The sequence below is a fragment of the Barbus barbus genome, assembly GCF_936440315.1.
Source record: "Barbus barbus genome assembly, chromosome: 7".
Lineage (NCBI taxonomy): Eukaryota > Metazoa > Chordata > Actinopteri > Cypriniformes > Cyprinidae > Barbus > Barbus barbus.
Window position 1 is genome coordinate 26895779 of NC_136735.1, and position 22254 is coordinate 26918032.

Consider the following 22254-nt stretch of genomic DNA (forward strand, 5'->3'; position numbering starts at 1 on the left):
TTTGGTGCAAAATGTCGAGTGTCTCCTGCTCTTACGCTGACATTCTGATTAAGAGCATTGAATACCTCTATATATCCTGGAAAAATGTTTATTTGTATGATGCATTATACATGCAACCTTACATATATGTTCGATTAATGACATTTCCAGAAATAACTCTTCTTTATGTGCGTGCAAGTGTTTGTATGCAACGGCTGTCGGGTCTGTGGTTACCTGAGCACTTTCTGCAACTAAGGCAAATTAATGCCCTCATTTACATATCACTGTGGGAACTGGGGTACTGATGATGCATACATCTTTGTGACTGTGAGTGTATGTGTGTGTGTGTGTGTGAGAGAGAGAGAGAGAGAGAAAAAGAGACAATGAGTATGAGAGAGAAACTAATTTCATTCTGCATTTATTTTGTGTATTGTTCAAATTCAGCCCACTAGAAAAACTGGCACCTCAGTTTGCATATAATTGAATTCTGCTGCAGTAAACAGTTAATTAAAACAGTTCATCATAAGTGTCCATATATTTCTTGCTTCCTCTTTAGGCTGCATAATATAAATAAATACATACATAAAGCAATGAATGAATGAATGAATGAATGAATCATTTTAGCATGAAGATTTTTTTTATTGTGGGTGGTACAACATGGACAATAAAAATTATTAAACATATTTGCTATACATCTACATTTTCTACTGTTTGTTCCATTTAATGAAGCAGAAATGCCACTCTTCAGTATTTTATTCATTTAAAAAAAACTATTTGTGAACCATATGTGATATATATATATATATATAGAGAGAGAGAGAGAGAGACTTCTATTACTTTTATACTGACCAAACAATATTTTTTTTTTATCCCCTAACCCTAAACCTAAAGAAAACCTGTTTGCATCATTACACTTTCAGATAAACATAATTTACTATCTTTACTATTTTTTTTTTTCTCCACAATGTCAAAATTTTCAGGTTTTACTATCCTTGGGGACTAAATCCAGACTAAATCCAGAAGAACTGTGGCAACATCTCCAAGATGCTTCAAGAAACCTACCTGCAAAGCTACAGTACTGTTAAAGTTTTTGGCACTTGGGTAGAAATGCTGTAAAATAAGGATGCTGTCAAAAATAATTTCATAAATAGATTTTCTTATCAATTAACTTTATTAAATTAAATCAACATTTGGTGTGACCATCCTTTGTGTTTAAGCAGCATTTGCACTACTTGTGCATAGTGTTTCAGGTAGCTTTGCAGGTAGATCTCTTGAAGCGTCTTGGAGACGTTGTTCTCGACAGTTCTTCTGGATTTAGTCTGCCTCAGTTTGTTCTGTTTCTTTCTGTTCTGTCATTCCAGACAGACTGGATGATGATCAGATCAGATGTGTTTAGCACTGGCTGCTGTGCAAAGATAAATCTCACTGGATTATTACAATTAATGGCAAAATGAATGTTTGGAAATGTAAACTGATATTTACTACTGACACACTACAGCAAAAGATAGAAATAAGTGACTTAGTGGTGTTTACGTTGGTTTTAAACAGTAGCCTACAAAATTGTCTTAAATTAAAATGTTTGGAATAATGTCCTCCAAAACAAAGTGTGTCGGTTTACCCCAGTCTCACTATCAAAATTATCAGCCGACATCATGATACAGTATCACATATTAGTGAATATTTTCATATAATTATGTACAGTGCTATTTTAAACAGTCAAATGCATGGTCTCTCAGAACTACAAGAAAAATTTACAAAAACTATTCAGGATTTAAGATATAGGGACCTTGAAGTGTCACTATACAAACTGTCAAATTTGTCTGGCCCAGTTTCTAGACGTTTACCTTAAGTCTCTCCGATGTGCAAATGCAGTTTCTCCAAATTATTTATTCTCCCTGAACCGGAGATTCATTCCGGGGCACCTGACGTCACTCCGCCGCCGCTCTGTCCTGCCTCGAGCCCGTCCCCTTATATTTCGCTGCGCGTGAGCGTGTGCGCGAGCGAGCGAGCGCTTCTGTATGCACACACAGCATCAGCATCATCAGAAAGAAAGACCTGCGAGTCTTTCACTAGCGCTGGAAACACGCAGCGCTTCTGCTGCTGTTGTGCTTTTTATAGTTCAGCTCAGCACCGGTGAACCTCACAAGGGAGAGGACGGGGTTCTGGATTAAATCTCTGATGCTTATAGATGAATGCACAGGCGGTACCGAGCCGGTGAGACCCGAATGAAAACCTGTACCCGACAGCTATGTTGATCAGGTAGGCTAGGAGTGAAAGCCTCATTCGCTCACCGGTTATTATTGAGGAAATGACAAAATAATTTCATTGTAATGTTCAGTCATCCACTCCAGCTACAATTGCATGCGAATCGATGGGAAATCCTTTATTGTAAATCAGGCAGGCTAATAGCCTACAGAAGACTACATTGCATGCATGCACATTCTACTTTTTGGCTGCTGTTTTGCTAGCATATTAACATAATGTGTTTTTGATTAGCAGTATTGCATCATGTTACATCTTCCTAATATTTCCTTTTGTCATATTCTATATATATGTGTCGTTTGGGGTAATTTAGCCATTTGCTTTATTGTCTTAATTGACATGGATTTTTGTTGTGGTTTCCCCACTACTGCCTTTTAGATCATTCAGTGATGTTCGGGGAACCCAGTGCTCCGGGGCATTATGCTGAGCTTAAAGTATTACTGTTTATGACAGAATGTTCTCCACGGATCATTAAAAGCATATTCTTAATGGACCAATAAACTGAATGACTCTACAAGTTTATTAAAGTTCACATGGAAGGGGATTATGTGTGATGACTTTTGCTATATACCTCCTAATGCTCTTAGTGTGTGAGAGAGACAGAAAGGGGAGGGAGGGAAAGAGCGAGGGATATTATGATGTTAGGGTATTAAGGTTTGCATATGTAAGAGAACAAATTTGGAGGAAAGGATCGAAGCGGAGTTTGGCGGTTGGTCTGAGCGAGGTGTAAGTATTTGACCCGGAATGCCCAGAGCTTTGAGAAAATGACAGATGGACGAAGTGAGAGAGTGATTTTCTGAGTTGTGAATAATTTATTTCTTTTCCATACCTGCAGACTAAGAGTTGCTTGGAGCACACTTGAAAACTTGCACTATTTGAAAAGCAGGTTGCCTCAGCTTCAGTGGCATATGGTTTATATTAATAATGCATATGTCACAGAGGCACAGTCCTTGTGCTTATTGTACAGACGTGCGTCTGTGATACCATTTATAGGTGTGGGTCTTAAGTGCTTCTGCTAGTGAATGTTGTGCTTATGACACTGAGCTGAAAGCTAGCAGTAAAATATCTTCCTGAAACTGGAGAAGAGTTTAATAGCACTGATGTGCTCAGTGCTTAAGGCTTGATCAGCTCAAGCGTTCTGCATGTGCATTACTGTCAAAACCATATGGTTTAAGGGGTCTTTTTGGAAAAGATTTCTAATCTTCTTGAGAAGAACTTGTACTCAATAGCCATTATATAGTGGTAGACGGTCTGATGGACTGGGGCAAGTATGATTGTGTTTCAAGTCAGTTCATGGAATACTGTATTTATGCATTAGTTATGTTTGCGTGAGCTTAAAACTACTGTTAAGCGAATAGGAATGCAAAAGAGTGAGGTGTTGTCAAATGCAATGTATTTCTTCATTTGAATGCAGCTAGACGGAGCAAAATAAAATGGAACAGAACTTCTGCATACAAAAATAAAACAAAAACAGCGAGACGATGAAAGAAAGGAAAGGACATGACATGTGGCCAAGTATGGTGACCTATACTCGGAATTTGTGCTCTGCTTTTAACCCATCCGAATGCACACACACAGCAGTGAGAAGTGAACACACACACACACACACACGTTGTGAACACACACCCGGAGCAGTGGGCAGCCATTTATGCTGCGGCGCCCGGGGAGCAGTTGGGGGTTCGGTGCCTTGCTCAAGGGCACCTCAGTCGTGGTATTGAGGGTGGAGAGAGCGCTGGACATTCACTCCCCCCACCTACACTCCCAGCTGGACCTGAGACTCGAACCCGTGACCTTTGGGTTACAAGTCCAACTCTCTATCCATTAGGCCCCAACTGCCCCCATGCATGACCAAAGTAGACAAAAAATTAAAAAGTACAGCATGGGTGCAGAATCTATTTATTTATATATAATACATATGCAGTAATATACAGAAATCTTAATGTTTTATATAAAACATTTTGTTTAAAAAAGTAGCATTATTTTTTATTTCTCTCGAGGGCAGAAATATGTTTCTTATTGAGAGAAAAATCGGTATTATTATGTACTGCTTTGGCTATCACTGTATTATTGTAGTATTTGCACATGCACAATCAGGTCACAGCAAGATGAGCATGTGACAAGATTGGCGTTGCTTACAGACAAGTGTAATAGTAAAACATTGCTCTCTGGAATCTCTATTCTGTATTTTTTTTAATGGCTGCTAAGCTGTACAACTGACAACCAATTTCCTACATAGCTGTGCTAGTTTCACAGCTCTTTCATCTTTTTTTCTTTTTACATAATAAAATCATTTCAGCTGAAATCAATATTTCATGTCCATTTATTTATTTTCCAAGCAGCTGTGTAATTGGGATAATGTACAGTCGGATAATGTATATAGATGGTCATTATTGCAAAGTGAAGCTCAACAGGGTGATCAGAATATATAGGGTTTATTTTCCAGTAATGACTGGCTGACTGTACATTATTCCTTACTTTTATTTTTTGGGGGGTTGGGGTTGGGTATTAGTTAATCTGTTTGAAAGGCTAGTTTTACACAAGTCATTTCTGTGACACTTGTCACCAACTGGCATTGCAAAAATAACTACTGTATTTATGCAGGTTTCCAGAACAGGTCTTTCCATCTTCTGTGGTTTAAACCTGCCCCAGATTTATGCCATTGGCTGAGCCATTGTTGCTATGTTGGGCTTGTGGGGAAGTAAACAGAGCAATGTTTTGAAAGCACCACATTGTAAATTAATCTACAAATAGCTCCTAGTTGTCTCTGTACGTTCATCTGAGATAACAGAAAGTACATTAACAGTGAAAAATTTACACCCTTTAAAAAGTCAATAAGTATGTGAGGTTCTGTGAACTTGTAGAGAACTTCTATGCAAGCATATTCAGACTTAATTTAATAGGATGGGTCCTATAAGCTAAACATCAAAGCGTTGTGATCAAGGAGATTTTCTAGTGATGTACAAGTCATGAACTAGAGGTTTAGATATCTATTCTAAATTAATTTCTGCCTCTTTATTGGATAGCAGAGTCAAATGTGAGGAGAGCAGGGGCCAACAGGAAACACCTAGTGTTACTCACAGTGTGGCTTATAATGTGGTAGTCAATACATGTTATTCTGAAGTTGTTTTAATAAAACAGTGCACCTGATTCAATCACAAATCACAATGGCTCGGTCTAAATCACTCATGTGTTAATGCTAAGTCAATTCAGCAGCTCTCAGTTCTTTCAAACTGGTTGTTTCATGAATCATTTTTATTTAGCGATTTGTTTACGTCATCAAAAATGTTCCCTGAAGCCCTTGGGGGCATTTTAACAAGACATAAGTAAAAGCTTATGAGGTAATGAAATATCACTGCTGTATTTTGGATTAAGTTAGATCATTACATATCATAATGGCAGTAATTTCATGTGCTGCAGTTCAGTCTGTTCAGTTGCACCCTAGTTGTTACTGTCTTCATGCCACATAAAGGAACACACTGTTACTTATAGCATTGTTCCTGTTGAATTGAGATGTTTGATTCAGTACAGGCCCTTACTGTTTGGAACCTATTTAGAACTATTCATGAGAGGTTTACAAACAATTTTATTGCTAGTTTTACTGCCAGATTTATGAAGATAGAAAGTACTGTTGTGATATGCAGTGCATACCATGTTCCAATTTTTAAATTCAGGGAAAAATACTGATGTATGATGAAAAAAAAGAATGGTCCTCAGTTGCTAGTGATCAGGCATTTTAAAAAGGCTTGTTATAATGATTATGGTTTGTTTTAGCTTGGTGCTGCAAATCCCATTTGTAGGATATAAAATATGAAATTATGGTAATCCATTTATACAAGCTGTTTGTCTTCTGAAGTGTGTTTTTATTTACCTATTCTCAGAATATGTATTTAGGGGTTATTCAGATTCATTTTTAAAACTCTTGTTTCCTTTTTAAATCATTTATGGCAAGAATACATGGTTATATAATACCAAATAAAATAAATGCAAACGAATATTTGAAGCCCAGCCACTAAGGAGTGGAATTGATGTTTTTTTGTGACCTGAAGACTGAATCAAATTACTCATAAACACCTGAAAAAAAGAGCTACAGTATTATCACTGTATAATATTGCAAATAAATATTTTTGTTTATTCCATAAAAATGGAAACTGAAGTTTTGGAATAAGCAGGCATGCATTTGTGTTTATATATTTATTACAAAATCAATATTGCAATATTATTGATTTAATATAATAGCGGCAATTTGATCCTTTACTGGTTTCAAGAGTGGCATTTACATCTTATTTTTATTTCATAATATCTGAATCTCAGTATTATTGTCAGTAATCACAATGCATGACAATTATTATTCTTGTATAGTCATATTATTCATATTGAATTGGAAATGAACAATAAAGATAAAGAGATTTTATTTTAATTTTGGACTGGTTACTGAAAGAGGTAAAAGTCTTAAAAGGAAAAAAATCTGTGTTTTATTATTATTATTATTATTTATGTATATGCAGATGCATTCCCTTACTAAGTCACCCAACTAACTCTTGAATAATTATTTTTTTTCTAAAGATACAGTAACTATTTAAGTAATCTGATGAAAATTCCTGTATTTTTCATATCTTAATATACAGTATATTGCAAGAAAAATGAAATATCGCAATGTCAGTTTTTTCCTGCAGCCCTATTACAGGGGCCCTATTATAGTTTTTTTATTTATTTATTTTAGACCTACACTGGGTCTGTAAGTGAAATGTAAGTTCTGTCCTATTTAGGTTGCCCAAAACATCCAGACAGGCAGTTCTTTTTGTTTGTTTATTTTGTTGAACAAATCAATATTTCTTTTCTTTCTTTGGTGGAGTGCAACATCTAGAACGCCTTTAAATGTTGCATAGAAATATCACATTGAAACAGATTGAAGATTGGAATATGCCGAGGACCCATGTGATCGTGTCACGCAGGGCGTTCCATATGTAGAAGCTTCAGGTCACTTTTGGCCAGGGTGAGACAGATGTGTGTACCTGTTAACTGTCACAGCTGCTCCATGTCAAAGTAGCTCTAATTGGAGTTCTGCGTTGTCAAGGCAATGAGTGCCTGCCAGCGAGACTGTCCCACATCTACATGTCATCTTGTCCTCATCTGTCTCTTGCCCTGACAGCTGCATCTGTTGTACAGAGACTTAATGAAGGGTTTTGTAGAGTTTGTGTTTGTAACACACGAACATGTTCTTGTGTTGAGTTACAGCGGCCATATGGCTAAAGAATTGTCTTTCCTTGCTGTTATATGTTTGAGTGCTCATGTGATGGGATGCCTATTAGAGATGAGAAGCTGTTTGAAACTTGAACTCAGTTCCTAGTACCTGGTGGTGATCTCTCTTATCAGTTAGTGATTATATCCGATTCAGTGTGTGTTTTTGTGTGTTTGCGAACAAACCCTGGGAAACACACAGCATTTTTCCTCCCCAATACTGCAAATCACCTTATGTAACCACTGTTATTCCCAAACAGATTTACTTATAAGATCCGTAGGGGTCTTTTTCAGGCCAAGGACCGCCTGGTGAATAGGAGACCTCCTGTTACATTTGAAGCCTGTATTACAATAACGTGTATAGTATCAAATTCATAGATTTATATACTTTTCTGTGATGTTTACATTGCAAAGCCGTTAAAATGTTAAACATATATATAGGTTACATTTTATTTTTACTTAATGCATTTCAATGTGGGAGGAATAATGAAACATTTAGCTGAACTTCAGGTTCTTAACTTTAGCTTTGATTAAAGGGGTCATATGACGTTGCTAAAAAGAACATTATTTTATGTATTTGGTGTAATGCAATGTGTTTATGCCGTTTAAGTTTCAAAAAACACATTATTTTCCACATACTGTACATTATTGTTGCTCCTCTATGCTCCGCCTTTCTGAAACGCATCGATTTTTACAAAGCTTGTCATTCTGAGAAGCGAGGCGTGCTCTGATTGGCCAGCTATCCAATGCGTTGTGATTGGCTGAATACCTCAACCGTGAAATGTTATTCCCCTTACCGTATTGTGATGCCGTGTCCTGGCGCGACGAGACCAAAACAAAAAACCCATTATAAATGAGGCATTTGTTGTATCTAGTGGGGACATACTGTAATTACTGATTATAATGACTTATACTGTCTTTTTACGTTGCTGTCACGTTGCATCGCGCCGCATAAAAATTACCATGTCTGCATTTGTGATCGGAGAAACGACAAACAACAAGCACTACTCTACTCAGCTCAAAACTCGCAAATTCTTTAAATAAGAAAATGTACTTACAGTCTGTGAGTCTGAAGCGCCAGACTGTCCTTGCAAAGTTGGAATTGCCCCACTTTATAGAAACAGCCTTTGTGCATAGTTGGCAGGCTACTCGCAGGTTCAGGAAATAGTCCTCCGTAAAATGCGCTGCACACACTCTAATATTTGGGTTGAACTGTTCTGGAACAGTGTTGTAAATACAACTTAACCACTGATTTCTAGTTGTGTGCTCTTTTGGAAGCCCAAACAAAGTACTTTCACTTTCACAACGGAACACAGCGTCTCCAGGACATGGTGCCGGCGGTAGCAACAGTACTACAGCGAGAATAATAGTGCCGCCTTCTTTCATTGCATATACATTTGAGCGGTGTTATGCAAATCTTCCCACACCGTGACGTAGACATGTGGGGGCGTGTTTGTATGAGCCGTTTAAGGAGGCCGTGGTCGAGTCTTAACTTTTATAAAGTATATCTCTTTGGTTTTGAGACTTTAGTTTCAGGGATCTTATCTATGCACAAACACCATGTAACACTCCAAAGAGAAAGGAAAACTTCAAATCGCATCATATGACCCCTTTAATGTTTGTGTACTATTGTTTTGCACAAAAATGACTGCAGTACTGCCACAAACCTCCTGTTGAAGACCCCTGCTGTACAGAATTAATAGTACAACAGTTGTATTTATGGCATTGCAGGTCCATCTATAGTTAATAAGCTGCTTTATAAATTGCTGCTCATGTCCATGGACTCTTAGAGCACAAATTGATTTAATAGTTAAAAACTGATGTGCTTCAGCAAAATAAGAGTACATTACTCAGTCAGGGTTTGAGAGGGAGTTTAGTGTCTCGGCTGTTGAGCTTTTATTGTAGCCATTTCAAAGCCTACGCAATTTTGGATCCTCTTTTCACTTGAAATACAGGGGATGTTGGTTAAAATAACTGTTGTGTAGACGTTAAAGGGGTAGTTTATCCAAATTTTCACGTCATTCTGAACCTACTGTGTATACACTATATTGCCAAAAGTATTGGGTCACCCCCTTCTAATGAACATGTTTGACTACTTTAGTCATTTCTATGAGTACAAATCTTAATGTTAAAGCATATAATGATATTCTAGGGAATTGTGTGCTTCTAAATTTATAGCAACAGTTTGGACAGATCCCTTTTCTATTCTAACGACAGTGCCTCTGTGTATAAGACACGGTTCAAAAAGACATGATTGATTGATTCAGTCAGTGTGGAAGAACTTGACTGGTCTGCAGAAAGCCAAGTCCTGATCCCAGCTGAACACCTCTGGTGTGACTTTAAATGCAGATATTGAGCCAAAAACTCCTCACCAAACACCAATGACTTGTACATAAGAGTACTTTAGTCATTTTAGACACGTCCAAAACTGTTGAAACAGAGATGGAAATACAATTTTTAAATACATGAATTATGTTTCCATCTTTGTTGCCACAGTTTTGTTAGTGTCTTTTTCTGTTCTAAAGAAGGGGGTGTCCCAACACTTTTGTCCTTGTAGTGTCTATACAAGTCATTGGTGTTTGGTGATGAGTTTTTGGCTCAAGGTCTGCATTTAAAGTCACACCAGAGGTGTTCAGCTGGGATCAGGACTTGGCTTTCTGCAGACCAGTCAAGTTCTTCCACACTGACTGAATCAATCATGTCTTTTTGAACTGTGTCTTATACACAGATGCACTGTCATGTTAGAATAGAAAAGGGTCCTGTCCAAACTGTTGCTATGAAATTAGAAGCACACAATTCCCTAGAATATCATTATATGCTTTAACATTAAGATTTGTACTCACAGAAATTACTAAAGTAGTCAAACATATTCATTAGAAGGGGGTGACCCAATACTTTTGGCAATATAGTGTAACTTTCGATCTTTTATGAAGAGCAGAGGGTGATTTGTTTCAAGCATATTCTTGTCGGTCATTTCCATATAAGGAAAGTTCTCCAAAATGACAAAAAGCACTGTAAAAGCGCTATTGAATTTGGCAGATTTGTCAGGTTTTAAGTCAATGACAAACAGCATTGCTTCTCACATATCTTGTGACCAAACTACAGTGAGTGTGTTTACATACATGTTCTTAAAGTGCTCCAAAATGACAAAAAAAAACACCATAAAAGCATCATCAAATATGGCAGATGGAGACGTGTTGTGTTTAAAACATTTATGTGACATCAAACCTATGTGGTCACATAAATGAATTAAACTGTATTCTTTTATTGGCGTAAGGTCATGAACGACTTAAGAATAAACTGATCAAAACAATATTTTCCCATTAACCCAATTTTGCATGTAAACACCTCAACCTGCATTCTTTCATGGTCTTTTTATGTTTCAGGAAAGCATTCTTCCTGCAGATTTGAGTGCATCTAACCAGTGTGAGTGTTTCTGGTTTTATATATTGTAAATATATTAACCCACAAAATTATTAAAAAAAAAAAAAGTGTTCTCTTCTTGTGCAGCTGAAGGATAAGTGGTCATAGAATCTGTAAATATGAGAGGAGAATATGAGTATGTACTAGTTTGCTGCTGACATTTTGGGATACTCTGTGGTTTGTAATGCTTTATTTACCATCAAAACTTGCTGTCACTGACATGAACCTGATTTTTTTTTTTTTAAGTGTTGTAAACGTTTATTTTTTTGCACTGGCAGGTTATTGGTTTGAATGTAAACTGATAAAATAGATTTTAATAAACAGATTTATGATAGTTATTAGCATATTGGTGTGAAGCCTGGTGTGAGACATCAGAGGTGACATATTTGAGAATGGAGGGCAATATTTTCAGTGACTAATTATTGCATGGCTTCTGAAGACATGGAATGTATTGCGTAAATCATATGTGGACCACTTTTATGGTGCATTTGTTATTCTGGAGCTTCGCACTGGTACCCATTTACTTTTAGTGAATGTAAAAGAACAGCCATGATATTCTACAAATTATCTCCTTTTGTGTTCCATGGAAGAAAGTAGGCTACAAGTTTGGAGCGACATGAGAGTGAATAAATTTTAAAAATGTAATTTTTGAGTGAACTATACTTTTAACAAGGGACTCCAAAAGGTCTAAAAGCTCATCACAGACACGCTGTGTTGTTTTCACTGTTGTATGACATGCTGTTAGCCCCCTCATCATGACTAAATATCACCTAACTGCAGGCTAATTGTGTCTGTGCATGTTAATGTGATTGGTGCCTTAGTAATAAATATCAATTATTTGATTCGTTGCATCTTTGAATAAGTAATTAAGATGCAGATTTGTTTAGTCAGCAGCTATGTCTCACTGTTCCACAAATACACACTTGCTGTCTGCTTTCTTTCATAGTCTCTTATGTTCCTCTCTCTCTCACTCTGTCTCTCTCATATGCACACAGACGTAGCCACAAAGCTTAGCTATCGACTTTTGGCACAAATGGAGTTGAAGCAGGAAATATCAGGTTATCATTATGATCTCTGTTCTTTCCAGATTAGGCACAGTAGCGTATGGCTCTAACACAGGGGAGAGGAAAATAATCCACACACACACACACACACACACACACACACACACACACATGTTGGTTTTTGTGGTTTATGGGGACTCTCCATAGGCGTAATGGTTTTTATACTAAACAAACTGTGTGTGCTATTGCCCTACACCAACCCTACACCTAAACTTAGCCCTCACAGGAAACTTTGTGCATTTTAGATTTTCAAAAAAACACCATTTAGTATGTTTTTTAAGACTTTTGAATTACGGGGACATAGGCAGTGTCCTTATAAACCACCTTCATATTGTAATACCTCTGTCATACCCATGTCATTATACAAATTTGTGTCCTCATAAACCACATAAACATGCACACACACACACACACACACACACACACACAATCCACATTGTCAAGGATTCAGAGTCTAATTTAAACCTGTAAACAAACAAATAATTGTTGCTTTAAACAAAGAAATGTTATGATGTAAAATTAAGAAGATTAAGATTTTAAGATTCTGCATTGTTGTGACAATTTTAATGCCCTTGTGCTAAAGGTCAAATTTTCTTGCTTCCACTCAAGCAGAAGATGCTCTTTCAAATCATGCTGGACAGCATGGATCGTAAGACTTGTTAAGTTTATTCCAGCTTGAGTGCATGCCTTCAAAAAGTCAAAATAAATAAAACATAAATAACATAAAATGTACAGTAGCACAAGTCAAATGGGCTTTTTGGTGCTTTATGTATTTATTTGTTATTCTTTTTATTTAATATTTTATTTAATGTGAAATTCATGCAACTTTTTAAAATATGGTTTTTACTGAGTTTTAGAAAATAGGACCATTTTCCCTATATGTCTTCTCAGACTTTTTAGATGTGATGTATCTTTGGTGTATTTGTATTGTTTGCGTATGCCTTGCGCGCATCTATGTATTTTCCTGATAATAATGTGTATTAGGGATTGTGTTAAGCTGCTGTGGAGTGTTTTCCAAATGAGGCAGATGGTGTGTGTGTGTAGGTTTAGGGGTTTGAAGGGCATCAGTTTTACATGAGTCAGAGATCAGATTGACCCATTTCCTCCACAGCAGAATCCTGACATGTGGAAACACACATGCATTTGGGGTTTGTATGTGTCACCGTTCCTCTACTTCGCTCCCCGTTTCCTACATCATCATGATTCTTTGCAGGAAGTGACATGTGTGGTCTTTTTACTCTCAGCTCTGTAAAAGTGAAGGAAGCCTCAGAGTGCAGCGGAGGAATTAAATATGGATAGGAGACGGGGGAGGCAGCACGGATGAGGGGGTCTGCAACCACTCTCTCTCTTAATGATGTGATGTGATGTGACAAGCGTGGTGCTCGTGGGGGCAGAGTTACCATAGCGATTCCCAACACGCCCCCCATCTGTGGCAATCTCCCATGCACAGCATCCATATTTAATGCAACTTTTACTTAGTGCAGTTCAACTGCCCACCCAACTCTTTCTCCCTCTCTCTCTCTCTCTCTCCCTCTCTCATTCTTCTCGTTGTATTTTCAGAAGTAAGATACATTATACATTTATGGGCTGAATGTTATAATTATTGAGTTTACGGTAAAGTTTTCTGGCTCCAGCAGGCCAGAAAGAGAAGCCTTTAAGAGCTGTCATGTATTATCATATATTCAATGCTGTTTTTTAATTAAAGTTTTAATAAAGTTATAATCTGAACTCTGTATACTGTAACTTTCGAGTTATTTTTCTTCCCACATTTGTTATAACCGAGACAGCTGTTATCAGTTTTTGTTCGTGCTACTATCAGCTTTTCCTTTTTTTAACTGTGCCCAAAAAACTTTTTTGCAAACTCAGCTGACAGCTTTAAAGTTTGTGCAATGGCAGATTGTTGTAATGTTCATCGCTTGGAAATGTTAAGTACTAATCTAAAGGACAATAACCAACAAAATTTGACAATATATGTATTCACCCTCACGTAATTCAAAATACCATTGATTGTTTGGGGTCAGCAACATTTTTTAATGTTTGTGAAAGACGTCTCATGCTCACCAAGGCTGCATTTATTATTTCTTTTTTATTATTATTATTAGTAGTAGTAGTAGTAGTAGTACTGATATTACAATATCTTATTTGATATTGTAATATATTTTAAAATGTAATTTATTCATCACATGATCCTTCAGAAATCACTTTTATATGCTGATTTGTGTCTTTAAAAAACCTTTTTTAAATCAGAATTCTGAAATTCAAAATAACAGCATTATTTGAAATAGTAATCTTTTGTATAAATGTATTTACTGTAACGTTTGATCATTTAATGCAACTTTGTGGAATGAAAGTATTAACTTCTTTCAAAAAAATTACCCCAAACTTTTAAATGATAGTGTACTGTAGGTTTTCTTTCTTTTTTCTTTTTTTTAATTGGAACACATGAGGAGATGTTTTGCATTTCCTGGTGACTGTTTTCTGTTACATGTAAATGAATGGGTAGTCAAGCTTCAAAAAATGACCAAACAATCACTATAAAATTAATCCATACATAGTTTTGCATTATATTTAAATATTCTGTAGCCATATGATAGCCTTCTGTGAAAGAGAAAAATCTTTCCCTCTGCTGTAGCTATTAGTGTCATTCCCATTGATACATTAAAAAATTATGCGCCAAGAAGCATGGTGCCAGTTTTGATGTCAGTCACAATCGGCCATGAGGTACCATGTACCAATGGCACAAGATTTACAGCAAGATTTTCAGCAAGTCGTATGGCTTCAGAAGACTTTGAATATACGGTATCACAAATTATATGGACTTTTTTATATGCTGATTTATTTATGTGTTTATTTATATGTGTTAATAATAACAATAGAGTTTATTAATAGCATTAGAGTTTGTAAATGATGACAGGATTTTCATTTTTGGTGAACTGTTCCTTTAATGCGAGCTAGACTACTCTCTGTCTGTGAAGGCTCTATGTTAAATGATATGTTGACAGATTGATTGACCACTCAGTAATTTGTTATCTGATCCTCAGAGAAAGTCTTACACACAGAGTACTAATTGATTAATGCAATCGACTCGTGTTGTGCTGTGGCCTGCACATGTGACTGACAGATATGTTTGCTTGTTCACATGTTTACTTTAGGTTATGAGTGCACTTACAGCTTGGTGATCCACATAGACAAGCCAATGAGAGGATGGCCAGAGGTCACATGATCTACAGAAGCGCCTACCAGCCGGTACTACTGATTCTACTGAGCGTGCTCCAGCTGGCGCATACACAAAGTGAGTGCACAGACATCAAATACGTAGAAAACAGAGGCTGAATCCTCTGAAACTCAGAATGATTGCTGGCTCTTTTTGTGAATATTCTTCTTCCCCACCAGTGCAAAGGATAAAGGCACGCTATAATGCAACTTACAAAGTAGTATGTAATTAAAAAATAAGGTTTTTGAACATTCTAAGCAATTTCATCATGCTAAACCAGTTGGATGGATTATAATATTGTCCTCCATTTGTTTCTTTCACTGCACCAAATGTCCGGATCAGTGTTTACAAGACAACTGTGGCCTTCGCTGACTACGTAAAGAAATGACGTCAACATTTAATACATGGATTTTTAGCTTTTCATTTGATGACCACGATACAACATTAAAGATAATCAGGCTGGCATTATATTATTCTCTATTAGAAGAGGAAAGACAAACCATTGTGTTTTTAGTTGTTAAGAATTTACATGCTGAAAAAAATATATTTTTATTAAAATAAAATTAATTATATTTGTATTTAATTTATTATTATATATATTTTTTAATAAAATATTTTATATTAATTATTATAAAAATTGTTCTCTCTTTGTTCTTTATAATTGTGTTTTATAAAAATGTAAGAGTAGTTGCACTCAAGGGCTTTCTTTTGTAAATGTTATCTGAGCCTTTGCAGATTAAAGCATGTAAAGTGAAGATGAAGAGATTTCATCGCACATCATCTGGTGTGATGACACAAACTTTCACCCACGCACTCACTTCATTGTTCTGTTTGAACCTGAGCTGAGCCTTTGGTTAGTTACACATGCCATTAGTTTAGAGCTGCTGGTCAATGGGTTACAGAGCAGATTAATGTGACATCATCCTTAGATCGAGTGGATTAGCAAGCACTGCAGACTGCATCAATCACACCGCTTATCTGCACTTTCCTCATCTACACGAGTTAATTCACTCCGTAATGCACACATGAAGTCACAGCCTGATTTTCAACTAGGTTTTATGATTTTAAAGTCAAATTTATTGTAATTTTCAACAAGGGATAACAATGTGGTAATTATTTTAAGTCTTGGCTTTACTTTTAAACATTTCCCATATGACTCATTCTTGCGTGCACCTGGACAGCCAATAATTATTTTCATGTTGTACTCAACATTAAAATTCAGTGTGGAATATAATGAAGTGGCATAGATTGCAAGGGTTTTTAACTTGACCTTGCGGTCATGGCACGAGATGCTGATGCTAATGTTTTTTTTGGGGGGGCTGCATTTTTGCCTTTATTGTGATAGTACAGTGTAGAGGAGACAGAAAGTGAAGTGGGAAAGAGAGAGGGGGCAGGGCAGGAAAGATCCTCGAGCTGGGATTTGAACTCGGGACGCCCATAGAGAAACAGCCCTTTATATCAGCGTGTTGCCCACAAAGCTATCAGCGCTGACCCGATGCTAACATGCTAAGTTACAGACAAGAACTTTTTCCATTCCTGCCAGTGATTGCTTTATGGAGAAAAAAATAATCATAAATATATCTTACCATGGTAAATATCATTACCATTTTTACTGGTAACATAAACAAAATGCAATAAAATGTAGCATTTATTACTGCATTTAATATTGCAGTTCCTAAAACATCATGGTTAATTGGCATTAAATTTAAATTTTAATTAATTAAAATATTGCGGGAAAAAAAAAATTGTAATTTATTTCAAAAGTGAAACTTTTATTTATTTTAGATTCATTACATGTAAAGTAAAACATTTCAAAAGTTTTTGCTTCAAACATTTCAAAAGCTCATGAAAGTCAAAAATCCAGTACCTCAAAATATTTGAATATTTCCTAAGATATATTTCCCTCAAAAAAAGGATCTGCAAAACAGAATTATTTTGTGTGAAAATAATTATCGACTTAAGGTACAGGTAGAATTTAAAAAAAAAAGAAATTCTTGTCAGCTGACCCATGAGGTTTTAGCAACTGCGGTACTAAATACTACATTTTTGTTTATTTTATTTCCATCATATTCAAGACAATTGATTTTATTATTTTTTATTGTGTTTTTTAATTTCTTAATTTATAACAGAGGTATAGAATTGTAATGTTGAGTACAACATGAAAATAATTATCGGCTTATCGGCTTTATGTGTACATTTATTATATTATTATATTTAGTGCATCTGGTGCTTGTTAATTTTCAATTCTGCTTGTAAACTACTCTATGTGAGAAGTACAACTTCATGATGCATAGATGCATTTATCAATGTCCATTCTGGAGATTTTAAATAGTAAAGGTTTCTCTATCCTCAAGACAATTCTGAGTTGACCAATCTCTGTCTTTCTCTGCAGGTCCTCCTCAGTTCACCCGGACACCCGTTGATCAGATAGGGGTTCAGGGGGGCGTGGCCTCCTTCGTATGTCAAGCCACAGGAGATCCACAGCCTAAAATCACATGGAGCAGAAAAGGCAAAAAGGTCACCAACCAGAGATTTGAGGTAAACACGCCTCAACTGAACAATCACAAACCATACAGACAGCTTGCTTGCACATTTGCTGCAAGCAGCGATACAAGGTTGTAACACTACTAGAGTGAGATTCCCACAGTACACTTTCCGTAACTTCACACATTTGCCCTGGCTATAAAGACACACAAGCTATTCAGGGAGTTACTAACACATTTGCCTCTGTGTCTGTGTGTAGGTGATAGAGTTTGAGGATGGTTCAGGGTCTGTGTTGCGAGTGCAGCCGCTGCGGACCCCCCGTGATGAGGCTGTGTATGAATGTGTGGCATCTAACGAAGCAGGAGAGATCAGCGCCTCCACTCGTCTTAGTGTTCTCCGTGGTAAGCACAGATCTGACTAGAAGCTTCTTCAAGAGTTAGCTCTTGGACATCTGAAGTGCATTTCTGTCAAGCTTGCTTAAAACATGGCATCTCTGAGTATTACCATTATTTTTAGAGATGCACTGACAGAATGTCTTGGAAATACCAGTTAGAAGCTAATTGTTTTCATTCAGTGAATAATAACCAATATAATGGAGAATATACAGGTTTAGGCCCACGCTGAATCTCTGAATCAACTTTTGTTGAGATTATGTATTAAACCATGTTTTAAAAAAAAAAATTTAATGCAAAGGACCCCAAAAAGTAATGATTCCCTTACCACTTCCTAAAATATAATGGTAGCTGTATAATTTTAAGCATGTTGTAAAAGCACGTTATTTTCTAAATTCGACAACTCTGAAGCTTTTATGTCATCACTGTAAGCCAAAGCAAATGTTTTAAATATTATATGAAGAATATTTACTTTGTAATAAGTTGATAACATGTTATAAAAAATATATTTTTATTTCTTAATGTTTAAAACAAGATCTTTCTATAGAATAAAATACTTTAATTGCAATATATTTCATAATTTCTAAAATGATTTTAGAAAGCAGATTGAAACAGTAATAATATTTGGTTAATAACATAATAAAATTGGTGTTAATAATTTATTTGATATGTTTTCATTTATATATTTTAATTAATATCTTAAATTGAAATAATACATTTAACAAAAATAAAATATATATTTGCACATTTTTGGTCAAATTAAAATTGATTTCAGATGCAACGTCCTTTGTGGTCTATACCTGTAGACACTGTTTGTCATGTTAATAATTTTTTTATTAATATCTTAAATTGAAATAATAACTTGGACAAAGCTAAAAATATATATTTATATTTAATTAGTATTCTTTTTGTGTAAAATTAAAAATGCATCCCTTTTTATTTTGTAGTTTGTGGTCTATATACCTATCGGAGCTGTTTGTCATCTACAAGAATAAGTCTTTAATGAAAGAAAACTTTGAAAAACAAAATGTGTGCTACTTTGCATAACATCTGCATAAGATCACCTTCACCTCGTGAAAATCAAAGCCCTTCATTGAAGGCAGAGGTGTGAGTGTAATGCTTGTTTGTATTTGGTTATTTCAGAGGACCAGCTTCCCACTGGTTTCCCCTCTATAGACATGGGCCCTCAGCTGAAGGTGGTGGAGCGTTCTCGCACTGCTACCATGCTGTGTGCAGCCAGCGGAACACCTGACCCTGAGATCACCTGGTTTAAAGATTTCCTCCCCATAGATACACACACTCATGGGCGGATCAAACAGCTACGCTCAGGTTTGTGTGCTCCTATTCTCATCATATGTTTAAAGGTGCTCTTAGCAAATGTGTCTAATTAAAATGTTTTACACATAAAAAAGAAATAGTATATTTTACATATATGTTTTAAATGATGTACACTCAACTGAGATGAAGAGTCATATCAGTAGTTTAAAAAATATTTTATTCTACATGGAGCAGGTCGTCGTGCTGAAATTACATGACCAGCATTTTTGCTTGTAAAAACAAGTTACAATAAATGAATTTGTAAAAAATGACAGAATATTACACAGAACAACTGTTTTCAACATTGATTATGATATGAAATATTTATTGAGCATCAAATCAGCATATTAGAATGATTTCTGAAGGATCATGTGGCACTGGAGTAATGATTGCTGAAAATTCAGCTTTGCATCACAGAAATAAATTATATTGTAAAATATATTAAAATAGAAAATTGTAATTATATTTCACAATATTACTGTTTTTACAGTTTTGGTAAGCATGAGAGACATTAAAATACATTTTAATTTTTTTTTAAATGTGTAAATACTATAGTGTATATTATGCATTGCTATATACTTTAGAAACTATAATAATAAAAGTACTTCTAAACAGAACAAGTAAACCAGAGAACACAATACACATACACAAGACTCATCATAACAGTAGGAAAAATCAAGTGTCATGCAGTCACTGCCAGACCTATGTAACAATCCATAACAGCCAACAATTCCCATGCTACAAACTTACACATAAAACCTCTTTGAGTGCACCTTTAAAGAAATCCTGTAGCCTAATATGCTTTCTCTCACACACACACACACACAGTCTCAAACACACTGTTTTTGCTGTGTGAGGACCTTGTGATAAATGTGCTGTCTCTCTTTCTGTGTTTTAATCTACAGAGTCCTTTGGTAAGTGTGCTATTCTGAGGCACAACACACACTCACATGTTCAAGCACAAAACAAACAAACATATAGTTATTGGTAAAGCGCATGATATATCTATATATTGTATCCCCCCTAACAGTATAGTCACTCTCTCTCCATGCACATAGTCACACAGCAGTCATGTACAGTAGATACAGCCCCCCTTACCCGAGCACTGCCCCTCTAACGTGTGATACCGAGCCTCTCGCGTCCACTCTCACTTACTTTTTCTGGCTCCCTCCTTCACTGGCTCACTCGTTCACTTCTCCAAACGCTCACTGCCCTCGGCACTGGATTTCCTGCATCACTACCCCCTCACTCTTTCAAATCTCTCTCTTTCTCTCTCTCTTTCTTTCACTTTGTTGCCTAGATAGGTTTGAATGTCCTAATGCTGAATGTTACAGTGGCTTTTCACCCAAAACCGTGGCCTTTATTGGCTTTCTCCACTCTCTGGGCTCGAGTCTGCCTGTCTTAAGTCTCTGTGTTTTCCATTATTATTCCTAAGGATATTTTCTCTATTGCACTGGTTTTAGGATCTGCTTTCTTAGAAAATGGAGATGTCATCCAGAGGTTGTGCTACAAATAATCGTTGTACTGACGGACTTGGTTGTAAATTTTCCTTCATATTCTGTCAGTTTTTTTTAGTAAAATGCATGTAACACTTGGTATTTATAGTGTGACATTGATATCACAACAGTAGTATAACAACAAAGTAGCAGATTCTTGGCTTTTTATTCCACTCTTTGGTCTTGTAATTTGGACATCTAATTTAATACAAACAATATTTCATGAATTATTCAACTGGACTGCATTTGCAATTGGTTGTTTTCCTCTCAAAACATTAATTACGTTTCACAGGGGTGCTTTAAAACTTTTTTCCCCTTTTTACTTTGTTTCTAATCCTTCTTTGCCTCTTTTGGTATGAGAATGCTTAAAAAGGGTTTCTGAAACAGGGATACATAATAGACCAGATGCCTTATGTTTGTGAAAAATGAAATTAATTTAAAGCATTAATATTTTTTAATTTTATATATATATATATATATATATATATATTAAAGATTAAAATACAAATCTGAATATTTATAATCGTAACTATTTAAAAAATGTGCCAAATGATGGAAAATTTTATTTTCTGTTCAGTTAAGACAACCTCTTTTGTCATCTCATAAAAACCCAACATACACTTTGCACTTAAGACATGAAGAGTCTCCCTCCTCCCCTTTTTCTCTTTTTCTTGCACTCTTTTTTTTTTGCTGTTTCTAATATATCCCTCTATCTTTCGGTTTTCTTTCTCTGTATCTGTTTTGCTCTCTCTCTCTCTGTCACTCTGTCTTTTTCTCATTCTCCCTCGCTGCACTAACTCCTCTTCTCTTTAATCTCCCATCTGCTTTCATTCTCACACATCCAGGGGGTACACCTATCCGAGGTAAGAGACTAAAGCAACCCACCACATCTATCCTCGCCTTACCACTCTCTTTCTTTCTTTCTTTCTTTCTTCCTCTTCCCCTTCCCTTCCTCTCTTTTCATCTCTCTCTCTCTCTTTCTCTCTGTTTGACTAAGCGTGTCATTTTCAGAGATTGTGTTTATCATGATTAATGTTCTGTCGACCATGATAAAACTGCCCCCCCCTTTACACAGATCTTATCTCAATGTGTTATTTTCATGGTAAATTAAAATCAAATAGACATTAATTTTGTGAGCTTTAATTTAGTGGTTTTCTTTCTTGTGGTCGTATTACTTTTTGAAACAGGAAGCTTAGGTAGGACTTTTTGTAAGGTTCATCCCTAAAACCTACATAGGTTATATTAGGAGGCGGGACATTCGCATTCCAGAGCATATTATTGGATAAAAAATTAATAGATGAGTCATCTATAGTTCCTCTTCAGGAACTCGAGCTGCGTTGAGAGTCGCTTTGGGAACACCTTCGGCGTGACCACGCTCTGAGTCA

The 22254-nt window shown here is 36.1% G+C and overlaps 1 protein-coding gene across 1 annotated transcript in view; it reads left to right on the forward strand.

Annotated features, from left to right (window-relative positions):
* Window positions 1-2001: 2001 nt before the first annotated feature.
* The window catches only part of ptprdb (protein tyrosine phosphatase receptor type Db), a 53971-nt gene continuing 33718 nt past the window's right edge, over window positions 2002-22254 (forward strand). Inside the window, exons 1-5 of the mRNA XM_079420880.1 lie at window positions 2002-2238; window positions 15119-15258; window positions 17573-17718; window positions 17924-18065; window positions 19200-19391. Of these exons, the coding sequence (XP_079277006.1) occupies window positions 15171-15258; window positions 17573-17718; window positions 17924-18065; window positions 19200-19391 (568 nt within the window). The 5' untranslated portion in view covers window positions 2002-2238; window positions 15119-15170. The remainder of the gene's footprint in view (window positions 2239-15118; window positions 15259-17572; window positions 17719-17923; window positions 18066-19199; window positions 19392-22254) is intronic.